Raw genomic sequence first — 15,331 nt, 5'->3', positions numbered from 1 at the left:
AATGTGTTAGGCAAAAAGAGAGCCTTTTGTTGGTTGATATGCCTATAAAGAAGCAACCACACTCTTTTCATAATCTTACCTAAATTCCATCTCCTTTCTCCCCCCTCACACTCTTTCCCTCTCTTTTAACAAAATCAAACCCATTTCCCATCCAAACCTCCCCTTTCTTTCCCCCACCCACGCCCATTTCCTCTCCTCTCCTCTCCTCTCCTCTCCTCTCCTCTCCTCTCCTCTCCTCTCGACTCATTCATTCCTCTCCTCCTTCCCACGTCTCCTTATGGAAACTTTCACTCTCAGACTCTTCTCCCCCGCACCGCCCCGACCGTCTTTCTGCGCGTCGAGGACTACCCGTGTAGTTGCATGCAGTGGAGCCCTGAAACCCTCCGGCTCGACCGAGAGGGCGTCCGTGGTTGTACGAGCGGAGCACCGCGGTGCAGTGATGGAGGCAGCGGAGAGCGTTGTTTTGGGTCAACCCAAGGGTAAAAGTGATGAGATTGGTGTGAAGGGTTTGGGTCCACCTTATGGGGGATTGGTTGATGATATGCATGAGGATGGAGGGATTGGAATTGTGAAATTCCTTAGAGGGAAAGCGTTTTTCATTACTGGTTCCACTGGATTTCTAGCCAAAGGTAATTTTTTTTTTTTTTTTTTTTTTTTTTGGTCAATTAAATTATTAAAAATTGAATAAATAATAATGAATTATCTGAAATATTTCAGTTCTTATAGAGAAGATGTTGAGGACAACTCCCGATGTGGGAAAAATTTATGTTCTGATTAAGGCCAAAGATGAAGAAGCTGCAGCAGAGAGGCTAAAAAAAGATGTATGTTTTTATTTATTTATTTTATTTTTAATTTTCTGATTAATCCATTAATTGTTTGGAATAATTTGTCAAAAAAATTTAAATAAAAAAAGCATTTTTAGATTATCAAAAATATTTTTTACTATTTTTAAATTAACTAACATTCTTAAAGTATTATTTATTTATTTATTTAATTTTTTTAAATCCTTCTTTTGGAGTAAACTATTTGGAATAATTTGTAAAAAAAAAAAAAACAAATGTTTTTTTTAAACAAAATAAAACAAATTAATAATTTAAAAGGATTTTTAGATTATCAAAAATATTTTTTTAGAAAACTCCTTAATAAATAAATAAATAAGCTCTCTTTTAAATTATTCTAAAGTTTTTTTTTTTTTTTTTTTTTTTGTCAAAAAAAAAAACCTTGAAAAATTAATAATTTAGCGATTTTAGAATACCAAAAATAATTAAAATAAATAAATAAATAAATAAACATTTTTGATTGTGTGAAGAGAAATTATATGAAAGGCATTTAAAATGAAAATTTGATTTAGAGGAAATTATTGGATTAATAATGGGAATTAATTAGAATTTAAATTTTGATCAGATTATAAATGCAGAGCTTTTCAAGTGCCTAAGACAAATTCACGGCAAATACTACAAGTCGTTCATGATGAGTAAGTTGATTCCCGTTGTGGGGAATGTCTGTGAACCAGACGTGGGACTACATGTCGACTTTGCTCATTTAATTTCCCATGAAGTTGATGTTATTATCAACTCTGCTGCCAACACCACTTTTGATGAAAGGTCCATCTTTTTTAATAATTATAAATATATCCTTTTTTTTATTTTATAAATTACTTTTTTATTTAATTTAAATATCTTTTCCTTTTTCTTTTTTTTTTTTTTTTTTACGTAGATACGACGTTGCCATCGATATTAACACCAAGGGACCGTCCAACCTCATGGGATTTGCTAAGAAATGCTCTAAGCTTAAGCTCTTCTTGCAAGTTTCAACCGGTAATTAACTAACTTTCAACCGTTTCAATAAATACTCTTGGATGGTAAAAAGTTTCGTTAATAACTTTCAACTTTGAATTAAAAAATACGTTTACTGTCTGTATCACGTTTAAAAAATACCTATGAAATTCTAAAGTAGTATTAACATATTTAATCTTCATTTTAAAAAAGTTTTAAAAGATTTTTACCATAGAAACAATCTGTCTACACTTTGTAGATCATCTCCAAACTGTTTAATTTCTTTTTTTAAACGTTTAAAATTATTTTTTTTTGAAGTCTTTTTAAAAATTTAATGGTATTTTTTAAATAATTTTTAAAATTAAAGTGTATTTTTAAAATATTTTCTAAAATTAAAGGGTATTTTAAAATATTTTTAAAATTTAAAAGGGTATTTTTGAAATATTTTTTTAAAATTAAGCCGTATTTTTTTTTAAATATTTTGTATTGTTAAAAAGTATTTTTGAAATATTTTTTTTAAATTAAAACGATATTTTTTGGGTTTCCAACTAAAATTAACCGAAATTATTTTTTTTTTAATTTTAATTTAATTTTTTTTTTAAGTCAAAAAAGTATTTTTAAAATTAAACAATATTTTTCAAAAGTAAAATAGGTAGGGTTTCAACTAAAATTATGGGTAAAATATCAATTTTACTAAGCTATTCAGTAATTTCTTTTAGGTATCGCCTTATTTTAGCAGATCGGTAGATCAGTGTTTTTTTATGGATTGCCATTTTAAGTGTCGTGTTTATTTTTTTATTTTTTTATTTTTCGAGACTTTAAACTTCCAAAAATGAAAAATATTAATTTTTGCTTATCCACCCAATTATATAATTAATTATATAATATTTAGTAAAAAAAAATATTTGAAAAAATAAGATATTAAGAGTAATTTTGGGAAGTGTAAAATGTAGCCTATGTGAATGGACAAAGGCAAGGCAAAATAATGGAAAGGCCATTTTGTAAGGGAGACAGTGAGGCTTTGGATGTTGAGACTGAAATCAAGTTGGCCCATGATACCCAACGGGCCTTTCAAGGTAATGTTACGGCCCAAACCATGAAAGACTTGGGCCTTCAAAGGTAAAAGCCCAATCCCATTTCTCATCAATTATTACCTCTATATAAATAAATAAATAAATAAATATTTTCTCCATGCCAATCAGAGCCAAGCGATTCGGATGGCAAGACACGTACGTATTTACAAAGGCAATGGGCGAAATGGTAATCGACCAACTTAGAGGGGACGTGCCTGTTGCGATTATCAGACCCAGCATCATCGAGAGCACTTTCAAAGACCCGTTCCCGGGATGGATCGAGGGAAATCGGTAATTTCTATACCGTTTTTATTTTTCTTAATTATAGGGTTATAAAGCATATATTATTATATATGTTATGGTTATGAATTAATTAATGGCAGGATGATGGATCCTATAGTTTTGTACTATGGAAAAGGGCAACTCACTGGGTTCTTGGTGGATCCTAATGGAGTCATTGATGTTGTAAGTTTTTATTTTATTTTATTTTCTCTCTATTTTATTTTTTTAATATAAAATAATAATATTGAGGTGAAATGTCCAATATACCCCTAATAATTATATTAATTTTTATATATTTTTTTTGGATAAATCAATTTATCAAACATAGAACTGAATGAAAGTTTAGTAAAAAATACAGGGATAAAAAGGTAATTTTACAATTTTATAATACAAAATAAGTTTTTATTATTTTTTTTGGGTAAATTATTTTATTTCTGAAAAACTAAAAATGTTGAGTTCGAAAATTTAGAGACTCGAATGAAAGTTTAATCAAAATACAGGGGTAAAAACGTAATTTCTTATTTTTACAATATAAAATAAATTTTTATTAGAAAACATTTTTTATAAATTAATTTATTTCAAATTCGAAAGACTAAAGAGTTTAGTCAAAATGGAAGGACAAAAAGGTAATTTTTCATTTTTATAATGTAAAAAAAAAAAGGTAAATTAATTTATTTTAAATTTGAAAGACTTAAATGAAAGTTTAGGAAAATACAGGGGTAAAAAGGTAATTGTTCACTTTTACAATATAAAATAAATTTCTATATAAAAATTTATTTTATTTTTTTTGGTAAATTAATTTATTTCAAATTTGAAAAAGTAAAAATGTTTATTCAAAATATAGGGACAAAGGGTAACTTTTCATTTTTGCAATATAAAATAAAGTTTTAAAAAAATAGGTAAATTAATTTATTTTAAATTTGAAAGACTGAAATGAAAGTTTAGGAAAATACAGGGGTAAAAAGGTAATTTTACATGTTTGTAATATAAAAATAAATATTTTTATTAAAAAAATGAAAAGGGAAATAAATTAGGGTTTTATTTGGGGGAAATAGGTGCCGGCAGATGTGGTGGTGAACGCGACGTTAGCGGCAATGGCGAGGCACGGAGGAGCTCCACGGCCAAGCATGAACATCTACCACGTCGCCTCCTCGGTTGCGAACCCCTTAGTGTTCAACCGCCTCGCCGCGCTCATCCACCAGCACTACAGCTCTTCGCCGTGCCTCGACGCCGACGGAACCCCGATCCGCGTCCCCTCCATGAAGCTCTTCAACTCCGTCGACGAATTCTCCGACCACCTCTGGAGGGACGCCGCACGGCGATGCGGGTTGACGGCCGACCGGAAGAAGTCTAAGAAGCTTGAAGCTATGTGCAGAAAAACGGTGGAGCAACTCAAATACTTGGCTCATATTTATCACCCTTATGCCTTCTTCAATGGAAGGTATGTTCTTCAAACCCCAAATTAATCCCTAATTTTATCTTTAAAAAATACCTCAAAAATTTTAAATACATTTTTACATTTTAGAAAAAAATTTAAAAAAATTTACAATTTTTTTTAAATTAATCCCTAAATTAATAAAAATGTCATAAAATCCCGAAAAATACCTCCTAATTTTTATTTTTTTAAATTAAAAAAAATTTAATATTTTTGCCATTTCAAATGTATAGTTAAATTTTAAAAAAATTTAATGATAAAGTTAAAAAATTATTTTTTAAAAAAAATAGCATCAACTCATTTAACTGTTATAAAAAATAAAAAATAAAAAAGTTAAAAATTACTGTAGAATCTACGCTTCATAGATCATTAAACTAATGGTAAAAAAAATCATTTTTTTTTTTTAAATTTTGAGTAATTTTTTTTTAATATTATGTTTACATATAAACGAAAAATAACGTTTTTATTGATATTTTTTAAATTTAAAAAGGATGAGTATATAATTTTGAAATTTGGGGCATATTTACATTTTTTTTTTTAATTTAAGGATATTAATGAAATAAATTATTAATTTTTCATTCAAAATTAGAAGTAATTTTTTTTATATTTTAATTTAAGGGTTTTTCCGGATATTATTATTAATTTAGGGATGGTTAATTATTCAGTAAAATTAATTATAAATATTAAAAAATAGAGTTAAATAATTAAAATAAATTTGAACAGGTTTGACAACAGCAATGCTCAAGGGTTGATGGAATTTATGAGCGAAGAAGAGAAGAGGGAGTTTTGGTTTGACGTGGCGAGCATTGATTGGACGGATTACATTACAAATGTCCATATTCCTGGTCTAAGGACGCATGTCATGAAGGGCAAAAGAGGAATTAATTAATTAATTAACTAATTAATTAATAATGTGTACCTAAATATTCCCCCAAATTGGCCCACAAAAATCAATAATTTGTAATAATAATAATGCCTATTTGGTTTTTTTATTTTTTTTTATTTTTATTTTTATATATATTAACTTCCAAGAATTTGGGGTCATAACAAGGTTGACCCTTTCTCTTTCTTGTAATTAATAAATGTTTTTATAAAGTTGAATTATACCGTCATGATTAATTATTCATTTTTTTAAATTCGAACTGGAATAAGATTTGGATTACCTTGTTAATCGAATACCTCAAGGCAAGAACATTGTTTGAGATTCGAATCACTCCACAAGTAAGATTGATCATGTCGAGCTTGAATGATTCTACATGCAACCTAAACTATATCGAATTGCAAAGAAACTTAGTTGTGAGCTAAAGAAAGCGCAAATGCTCATTTTACTGTATTTTCCAAGTTCACTTACAAATACAACGTACATGTCTTTATATAGCCTCAAAATAAAACTATTAAACACATTCTAAGAGTTGTAACATTCATATCTAATGACCATAATTAACATTTTGTAATTGTAACATAATGTCAATAAAAAGTCCTAAAATACATTAATGAAATACAATAAATCTAAATGGTAAACCACCCAAAATTTATAACATGAAACTTCATTCTTCGTCAATGTGGCATGAATTGAAATATCTTTTGATAATTTGTAGAATGTTTATTTAAGTTTTAACGTTATAATTTGACAAATTTATGGTAAAAATTGAAGGATAAAAATGGACAAATGAATAGAAGAGGGCGTTGAAACCCTGGATCTGGATCGAGAGGGCGTCGGTGGTTGTACGAGCCGAGCACAGCGGTGCGATGACGGAGGCTCGATAGAGCTTCGTGGTAAAAATTAAAGGATAAAAATGGAGAAAAGAATGTTATTATTATTATTATTAATAGAGTAAAAAAGATTATTATTCTAATTTTGCTCTGCACAAAGGGCAGGAATTAGTGAGTTGAAGCCAGTTGAGGATACAGGATTTATGGAAGACGTGACCGCAGGGGAGTCGCCTCACCTCCGTTTCACCACGGAGCTCATCGCAACAAACGCTGCAATCTCCCGCCTCCTCCGCCCGAAACCCATCAAATTCCTCCCTCATCACCCTCTCCAACACCCACGCCGCCGCCGGTTCTTGTTTCCGAGGGATTTCCAGGTCCAGGTCCACCCAGATCGTCTGGACTAAATCGAGATAGACGATAATGTGGAAGTTCCGATCGTGGTCGCCGGCGGCCAATTCCAGGGCGAATGTGGCGATGTCATCGAAAATGGCGTCGGAGGTGGCGGTGGAGATGTTGAAGGGAGAGAGAAATTGAAGGAGTAAGAAGTGGGAAAGGAACGGCGGGTGTTGAAGGTCTCGGAGAAACAGAGGTAAGAGAGTATCGGAGATTGGGGTTTCGGGGGTTTGGTGGAGGAGTTGGTTGGAGGATGGAGAGACGAATTGGTTGGAATAGGCTAATCGGAGCTCGGCGTATTGCATGGGTTGGGCGTCGGTGGCTACGCCGGTGGTGTTGAGGGGGTGGGTGTGGATGCAATATTGGAGAGACAGAGTGTTGGGGTTAGACATGGCGGATGGCGGTGTGGAACAGAGGGTTCTGCTTTCGGATTCATTTTATAAGAGAAGAACATTGGTTTAGTTTTGGAAAATTTTGGGAATTGACCGTTGGGTTACCCATTTGGAAAATTTTTCCACTTCCAAACTGCTTCCATGGCGTTTATGGAAAATTTTTCTACTTCCAATCCTCCTCTCTCTCTCTCTCGATTGGGTTCGAAATTGTTTGTGCAAAATCTAAGCTTGTCTGGCCATACATGTTGTTCGTGCGTGTGCATGTTCAATCGTCTGCGACACAACAACCTTGCATCTCATTATCATCTTAGTTCTTAATAACACGATCATGCATCTTGATGCCCTCCTCTGTCTTAAGATGCAGCTGGTTGGAACATGTCTATTGGGAACTAACTAATTTTAGATAATTAGTTTTTATTTTTATTTTTATTAAGTTAAATTAATAAAATATTTTAACTAAATTAAATTTTATTTTTTTAGTTTATTCAACGTAAACTAATGTTTTCAAGTATAACCTAAAAAAATTTTTAAAAAATCTTAAAAACCCATCTTTATAAATCTATGTAATAAATAAATAAATAAATAAATAATTAATTAAAACGAAGAGCTTCTCTGTCGAGCTGGAGCATTTGCAAATTCCGGATTCTGAAATGAAGAGCTTCTTCTTTTCCACCCTAATTCTTCCATCGCCATTCCTGAGCCCTAATCCTTTTCTGCACCTTCAATGCCGACGAATTGCGAAGGTTCGCCTCAAATGGGTCAAGAATCGGAGTCTCGATCACATCATCGACACGGAGACCGATTTGAAGGCCGCTTCCCTCCTCAAGGACGCCATTAACCGCTCTTCTACTGGCTTCATCACTGCTAAATCCATCGCCGATTGGCCAAAGCTTCTCGGCCTCACCATCCCTGTTCTTCGATTCATCCGGAGGTATCCAACTCTCTTTCACGAATTTCCTCATTCTCGTTACGCTAATTTGCCTTGCTTTCGTTTGACGGATACCGCGCTGCTTTTAGATCAGCAAGAGAGTAGTATTCACCAAATTCATGAGAGCGACACTGTCGAAAGACTTTGTAGAGTTCTTATGATGATGAAAACTAGGGCTATTCCTCTTCAGTCGTTGCGTCCTTTAGAATGGGATCTAGGTCTCCCGTGTGGTTTTGAGAGGTCATTGATTCCCAAGTATCCCGATCATTTTCGATTAGTGAAGGCCTCGAATGGGGATTGGTGTCTGCGGCTTATGGAATGGCGCGAGGAATTTGCAGTTTCAGCCTTGCAAAGGAGCAATGAGAGCTCTCAACTGGGAGATGCGTATAGGCAATTCAAAAGGGGGCGTACCACATTGGCTTTTCCCATGAGTTTTCCGAGGGGATATGGGGCACAAAAGAAGGTAAAAGCTTGGATGGAAGAGTTTCAGAAGTTACCTTACATTTCTCCATATGAGAGTTGCAGGCAAATTGACCCCAACAGTGATCTCATGGAGAAACGAGTTGTTGGGGTTCTACATGAGCTTTTGAGCCTCACTCTTCACAAGAAAACTAAAAGAAACTACTTGAGAAGCTTGAGAGAGGAAATGAATCTTCCCCATAAGTTCACTCGAATCTTCACCCGTTATCCCGGAATCTTCTATCTGTCTTTGAAGTGTAAGACCACGACTGTTTCTCTTAGGGAAGGCTATCAACGAGGAAAGCTAGTGAACCCACATCCCTTGACACGTCTAAGAGAAAAGTTTTATCATGTCATGAAGACTGGTCTGTTTTACCGGGGGAAAGGTGCTGCATTGATAGAAAAGGAGGGCATTCTGCTTAATAATACAGCCGAGGAGATGGTGGAGAATGGTTTGGATGTTGAATCAGATGAGACGGGTGATGATGAATGCTTAGAGGACGAGAACTCGCAGGCAGAGGAATCTGATTCAGATTAATGGAGTCTGATAACTGGATCCTCCCTTTGCTAGTTGCCAAAAAAGAGGGACAAAAATCAAGCCTCCTATGCATATATATGCGAAATGTGAGTTTACCCTTTTCCTAGTTATTCCTTCATTAGTTTCATTCATCACTTGTCTTGGAGGAACTTAAAGGATTGGGAAATTAGGGAGCAATTGATTTGATTGCAATTTAGACGGATTGAGTGATATCTTTTGTTTTGCTTGCAGTTTTATTGGCTGATAACTCCATTCGAGGGATCAACATTGTCCCATGCAAAGCAATGCTTTATAGTTTATGCGATAAAGACATAAGCTATAGAGGAAAGAAATGGTTTGTGGTGACAGAGATATGGAAAGATGGTACTATCCACTTTCCCGACCCAGGAAAAGAAATGCTGAATCTTTGCTATGTAAGAAACAGCTTCTTTTCCGTACTTCATGACGTTCGAACTCAAAACTTGATCCAGCAACAAGTTAAAGAGGACATGGCTGGTAAAGAAATTATATATTTGCTCCTTTGTATAGATCGGAGTCGGTTTAATTTCATAATTTATGGGCTTCCTTTTTGAAGGCTGAAAAGAGTTGTCCTGGCACTTCTCTTCTAAAAGGTTAGACAATGAGATTCATTTTGTTGGCGTTTCTCTGTTTGAAATCACATCTGGAATTTTGTTAGCTTGTAGACTATGAACAGTGTAGAGACATGCATATAGTGTACTCATTGATAGACCAATTCATATATTTGGACAACAAACTTCGTACTATAAAATCAAAGGGAATATGTAGTCTAGATGTTGTGGTCGGGTAGATAATCATCGTTAAGTCTATGATTACAGAAGAATTTTTTGTGGTTGGAGCATCCATCAAGAACGGGTATGATGGATAGGATACGTTTCGAAAATGAACCCATTGAGGCTCTCTTGTCTTAAAATTCCTACTTATTGTAAAACCAAGTGATCTGAGACCCTAGAAGGGAGGCATTTGGTAGATCCATATCAAATTCTCATACGACACGAAGAGTCGAGTGCTATGGACAAATGGACAATGAATGAAGATGTGATGAATGGGCACTTTGTGGGCAGTTTATAGAAGAGAGATTAGTAATAACAGGGTCTCTTTTAGAGGGGAGGCTATAGAACTCCAAATGAAAGCATTTCATTAGTTTTTCCTTATAGAAATAACAGCACTTCATCATAAGATGTATTTGCTACTTTGCATTGTTGGATTGAATGGATGTATGATTGATTTTCGCATGTTATGTTAAAGTATCTTGAAAAAAAAAAAAAAATTCAAGTTCTCGTGTTTTCTGATATAGAGGAAAATTATCGATGCATCTAATATCGATGAATCTCAACCATGATTCATTAGTAAACTTTGTGGAAGTAAGAACTTGGTGAAATCGTTATTGCCAAATTTTATGGTTTAAATCGGAATTGAGACCCGAAACTTTTACTGTAGACAATTTCATTTAAGCTCTTGGTTTCCATGTAGCACTTCCAATTATATTTCTCGGTTGTTCGCCCGTATAAAATGATCACCACATTTCCTCATATTAGTTATTAGAAGTTAAATGTTTGTAGGTTATTGTAACATCGGAATCGAAAGAGAAATCTGGGAGGGGAAATTGCAGAAAAGAAAAAGATTAGGAGGAGGAAGAAGAAAATAGGTTCAGAATTATTCTCATGTTTGGGATTACTTCGGATTCGAAGCTGTGCACTCAGCCCAACAGACGCGGCCCAAGCACTGAGAAGTCCAGTACTTACATCCCCGACTCAGACGCATCCCATTTGCGGGGTCCACTAATATACAGTTAAATTTATTTTTATAAAAATAAAGAAACATTGATAGAATAATAAAATTTTATATTAAATAGTTAAAAGATAACATAAAATATTAATTACAAATGGTATTCGTTATATGGAGTGTTCATAAGTCAAAACATTATATTAATCAGAAGGCAGCTATTATCATATTATCATATTAAGTCGAGCGAACTTCCACCAATACTAAATCAAAGACAAAAAGCTAAAATCAGAATGAGTATAGAGATGATAGGCGCGCATATCCATGAGCCCGGTAGTCTTCCTTAAAACCGCTACCGATTTCTTGAACAGAAAGCAATATGCTTGCAAAGACCATTTCGAGTTAAGACATGTTAATAAAATCCATTCCGTGAAACAAAGTCTTTGTTCATTCTATGAATAAATAGAGACTACTAGTGTAAAATGAGCAAGGAGTTCGTTTATCAAGGTACGTAATCACGTCCCCAAATCCGTTGCATCAAAGGGCCTCGAAAGATGATAGTATTAGACATCAAATCAAAGCTTATCAAACACAACCCTAAATCCTTAACTCAAAGTTGAGCTTGTAAATATAGATATGTACATCATGTATAGATGAGAGAGCTAGGAAATGGGCTGGCATTGTACTTTTAAATTGGCAAGTTGGATGGAGCATGCATCATAAGGGGAAATTAATACTAAAATGTGTTCTCCATTTCTCCTTTTCTCTACGGGAAAATCAATACTAAAAAGCCAAAAAGGGAAGAACAAAAAGTAGTTGCATGATATCTATATATTGTGTACCTTGATTGATCAATCAAGAACAACAAGCTTCTGGTACTCACTGCCGGAGACAGCCAGCTCCATGATGGCATCCGGCTGAATGACGCCGTCGCCATTCAAAAACAAGTTCATCAAGTTCTTTGAGAATCCACTGACCAAAGCCACCCCCTTCTCATTTGCCGGCACCGGCGTAGCCCTTGAATCTCTTAAGTTCCAAAACACAATCTGTGGAACAGATGATCCATACCCTTTTTCACTAAACTTCCTTACTATAACTTGGTAATCTGTTTCCCATGAGTTGGCTGATGCTTGATCGAACTCCATGTCGCTGAACACGAACACTCTCTTTATCATCTGTTCTTCCTTCAACTTTGCATCCACAGCCACTTTCAGAATTTGATCAAATACCTTCTGAAAATTGGTATTGTACCCCCAATCCATACTCATAATGAATTGGGTCTTCGATTTCAGACTGTCCCCTTCGATCAAATGAAGTTGAGGGTCCGCAGAGAATGTAATCACTTTCCCTTTCCATGGATCTTCACTCAATTCAGATACCAAAAGACCCAAAGCAACACAAACTTCCATGGGAGTCCCGCCCATACTTCCAGACACATCACAAACAGATATGCAGTTTCTCAAGTTCCCTTTCTCCAACAAATCATCCACCATTCTCTTCCATTGAAGCTCTGCCACTTCTCCGCCATCTCCCTCGCCGTCTTCGTTCAAAGAAGCTATGATCTGGTGAGGAAGCAGTGCACCAGCAGCAATCTTGGTCTTACCGGCCTTCACGTCTTCTAAGTATTGAGCAAACCGTTCCCCATCATGTTCGACGAACTTTTTCTTGTAGTTCTTCATTGCAACAGAGGCTACCCTGTTGTAAGGGATCGCATTCCACTGATTAGCTCCCATGAAAATCTCCGGCAGCTCCAACACCTTCCGGAGCGGCACCAAAACTTGCTTCCTCAATCTGTCGCGAACTCTGTACGCATAATGCGCTTCTTTGATCCCTTCGTATTCCGGATCCGATTGACGGGGGAAAAGCTTCCTCGCTATGCTCTCGCAGAGTAATGTCGAGCGATCGAAGGATGAATCGACGGAAGGGCACCATTTCGCAGCGAGACTGATTTTATATAGGTCTCCGGAATTCAGAAATTGAAGATCAGATTTCAAGCAATCGGCAAAGAAGTCAGAGATTCGATCGTACAAGCGTTGGAAATTTGGATCGGATTGATAACGTTCCAAAGCCTTCTTCGCCATCGAAACCTTCTTTATCTTCCTCTCTGTGCTCGCCTTCTCTTTCAATATCATCGATCTCTCCATAGCCTTCGCAATTTTTGCCTCTACGTCCGGTGAAGATTGAATTTCTTTCTTCCTCGTCTTCAGCTTCTCTTCCTTGAATTCTCCGTGGCTGGGAGATCGCGACCCTCTTTCAGACGACAACGATCTCCTTCTCTTCATATTTCTGCCTTTCCTCCTCCCAATCCACTCAGCCTTCTGATTCTTCCTCACATCGGAACCCTCAAGAAGCCGGTAGAGTAACTCCGGCAGATCCTTGAAATAACCAAAATCAGCAAGAGAAGGAATGTTACCGGCTAGGGTTTTGGGATGAAATTTGTGAAGCCAAAGCGCAGCCGTGTAGTATCCCTCTTTATCGGACTTTCCGGTACCACGAACACCTCGCAAATTACAGATCAGCTTCAGCGTCATCAACGGATTGTGATTCCAAGCCACACTCAATCTCTCAGTCAAAGATTCGGACGGCGTATCAGGGACCACATGGAAGAAGAAATCAAGGCAAGGATTTCCGGAGGAGAGAAACGTCAGCGACATATTCTCCGTGAAGCCCATCGGCGGCAGTTCATCATTGTTTGTATCGACCTTGTTGAAGTTGGCAACAAGAGCATCGACGAAGGGATCACCGGTGGGGGTTGGTTGAGCATCGACGAAGGGATCACCGGTGGGGGTTGGTTGAGCATCGACGAAGGGGCCACCGGTGGGGGTTGGTTGAGCATCGACGAAGGGGGTGGGGGTTGGTTGCGTTGGTTGGAATGCGGTGTAGAGCTCAGGAGGACCGAGAAGGTTTGGAGGAGCCATGGAAATCGGAACGGAAAAACGAGTCGGATCGACTGTGGAAAGACGTTTAGGATTAAGGTTTTGGATTTCGAGATGAATTCCGATGAAGATGAATTCAGATGAAATTAGGGTTTCAATTTGCACTTAATTTATAGGGAATATTGATGCGTGGGGTTAAAGAAAGAATCACATTTATTTTTTATATTATTAATTAAAAGAGAAGTCAACTTTCATTTTTTTTCAATAAATATATATTATAAAAATTAGTTTTATGTTACGAGAATTAAATACGACAATTCTATGTATGGTATAAAAAATAATCCAAATCAGTGTATTTAATTTTATTTTTATTTAGATTAGCTGTAAATTAAAAAACTTAATATTATTTCGGCCTGCTCTCACCATTAACCTAACTTGATTAGTTAAAATATTTAAAATTTTTAAAAGAAAAATAAATTTAAAAACTTGATCTAATATTTGATTTAGATTAGATTCAAATAAATAAAAACTTTATAATTTGGGTTCGTCAAATTAATTTAAAATTATTATTAATTTTAAAATATTATTAAAATATATTTTATATGGTGATTAAGATTTTATATTTGATATATTTTATTTTATTTATTCGGTTAAGATTTTATAAGATTTGGTTGGTTGAATATTTTTTTTATAATTTAGTGGATAGTTTATGTTCTATTTAATGAAAATCGAACTTCCAATCTCATTTATGTTTTTTTTTTCAATTTTAACATATCCATCCTTCTGTTATCAAAGTATTTTTTAGATATTTTATAATCAGATAACATCTCTTGATTTAAGATTTTGTTTATGATGCATAAGAAAAAAAATATAGAAGAATTAAATAACTATGTTTAGTCCTAAATAAGAAATATTACGAGAATTTCATATAAGTAAAGTATTTAAGTTTTTAAATTTATTAGATAATAAAGGTTAATAATTTCTTCATATAAATGATTTTAATAAAAATATATAAACTTTTAATGAATGGTAGGATAAATTATCTTGAGATATATTTATAAATTTTATACCAATATAATAATTTATGAACAAAATAATAATATGTCTTAAATTTAAATTTTGTTTTTATTCGTTAATAAATATTTTATAAATATACATTAAATTCTAGATTTTTGACTTGGTTTAACTATCATTATTAATAATTATTTTTAAATAAATGATTTTAATAAAAATTATACTAAAATTAAATTGTGAAGTTATCAAATTAAATAATAAATTCTAATAGTGTTTTGTGGAGTAAATTATAATATGATAATAGTAATAAATAAATAAATAAATAGAAAAATAATAAAAAAAAAAAGAAACATGAGAAAGGTAAAATTAAAAAAGAAAAGAAACAAATAAAATGAAAAAAATAGAATTAAAAAAAAAAAAAATCTATTATCTTGAAAATTTTCATAGGCATCAAAATAACCTGAAAATAATTTTATATTATTTGAAAATAATTTCAAAATTTATATTAAAATTTAATTTAAAGATAATAAGTAAATAAATTTTTTTTACAAATTAAAAATTTACTTTATAAAAAAATGGAATAAATAACGTGGCAATAATATTACTTATTTTAGTGGAACAATACCTCTAAAAACACACAATAATATTGGTTATTTTAATATTTATTTCTAAAAATACACCATAATATTGGTTATTTTTAGTAATTATTT

At 33.9% G+C, this 15,331-nt stretch overlaps 3 protein-coding genes across 4 annotated transcripts; 2 read left to right on the top strand and 1 right to left on the bottom strand.

Moving 5' to 3' along the window:
* Positions 1–220: 220 nt before the first annotated feature.
* Positions 221–5,677, top strand: MS2 (Jojoba acyl CoA reductase-related male sterility protein). Its single transcript, XM_087127631.1, has 9 exons — positions 221–629; positions 718–821; positions 1,405–1,604; positions 1,717–1,817; positions 2,729–2,894; positions 2,978–3,139; positions 3,232–3,313; positions 4,186–4,571; positions 5,289–5,677. The coding sequence occupies exons 1-9, from the start codon at positions 278–280 to the stop codon at positions 5,452–5,454; spliced, it is 1,719 nt and encodes a 572-aa protein (XP_086983757.1). The 5' UTR covers positions 221–277; the 3' UTR covers positions 5,455–5,677.
* Positions 5,678–7,671: 1,994 nt separating this feature from the next.
* LOC111803412 (protein WHAT'S THIS FACTOR 9, mitochondrial-like) lies at positions 7,672–10,797 on the top strand. Of its 2 annotated transcripts, XM_087127632.1 has the most exons (3): positions 7,672–9,074; positions 9,220–9,599; positions 10,569–10,797. In XM_087127632.1, the coding sequence occupies exon 1, from the start codon at positions 7,714–7,716 to the stop codon at positions 8,986–8,988; it is 1,275 nt and encodes a 424-aa protein (XP_086983758.1). In that variant the 5' UTR covers positions 7,672–7,713; the 3' UTR covers positions 8,989–9,074; positions 9,220–9,599; positions 10,569–10,797. The 2 variants fall into 2 exon arrangements, with proteins under 2 accessions (XP_086983758.1, XP_023543563.2); XM_023687795.2 differs by lacking the exon at positions 10,569–10,797 and having other exon boundaries at positions 9,220–10,239.
* Positions 10,798–11,263: 466 nt separating this feature from the next.
* LOC111803399 (Uncharacterized conserved protein UCP015417, vWA) lies at positions 11,264–13,764 on the bottom strand. Its single transcript, XM_023687777.2, has one exon. The coding sequence runs from the start codon at positions 13,647–13,649 to the stop codon at positions 11,583–11,585; it is 2,067 nt and encodes a 688-aa protein (XP_023543545.2). The 5' UTR covers positions 13,650–13,764; the 3' UTR covers positions 11,264–11,582.
* Between the last annotated feature and the right edge of the window lie 1,567 nt (positions 13,765–15,331).

The sequence above is a fragment of the Cucurbita pepo genome, chromosome 10 (assembly GCF_057944985.1).
Source record: "Cucurbita pepo subsp. pepo isolate OVF chromosome 10, ASM5794498v1, whole genome shotgun sequence".
Lineage (NCBI taxonomy): Eukaryota > Viridiplantae > Streptophyta > Magnoliopsida > Cucurbitales > Cucurbitaceae > Cucurbita > Cucurbita pepo.
The sequence above is the reverse complement of the archived record's forward strand: the minus strand, read 5'-3'. Positions and strand labels throughout refer to the sequence as shown.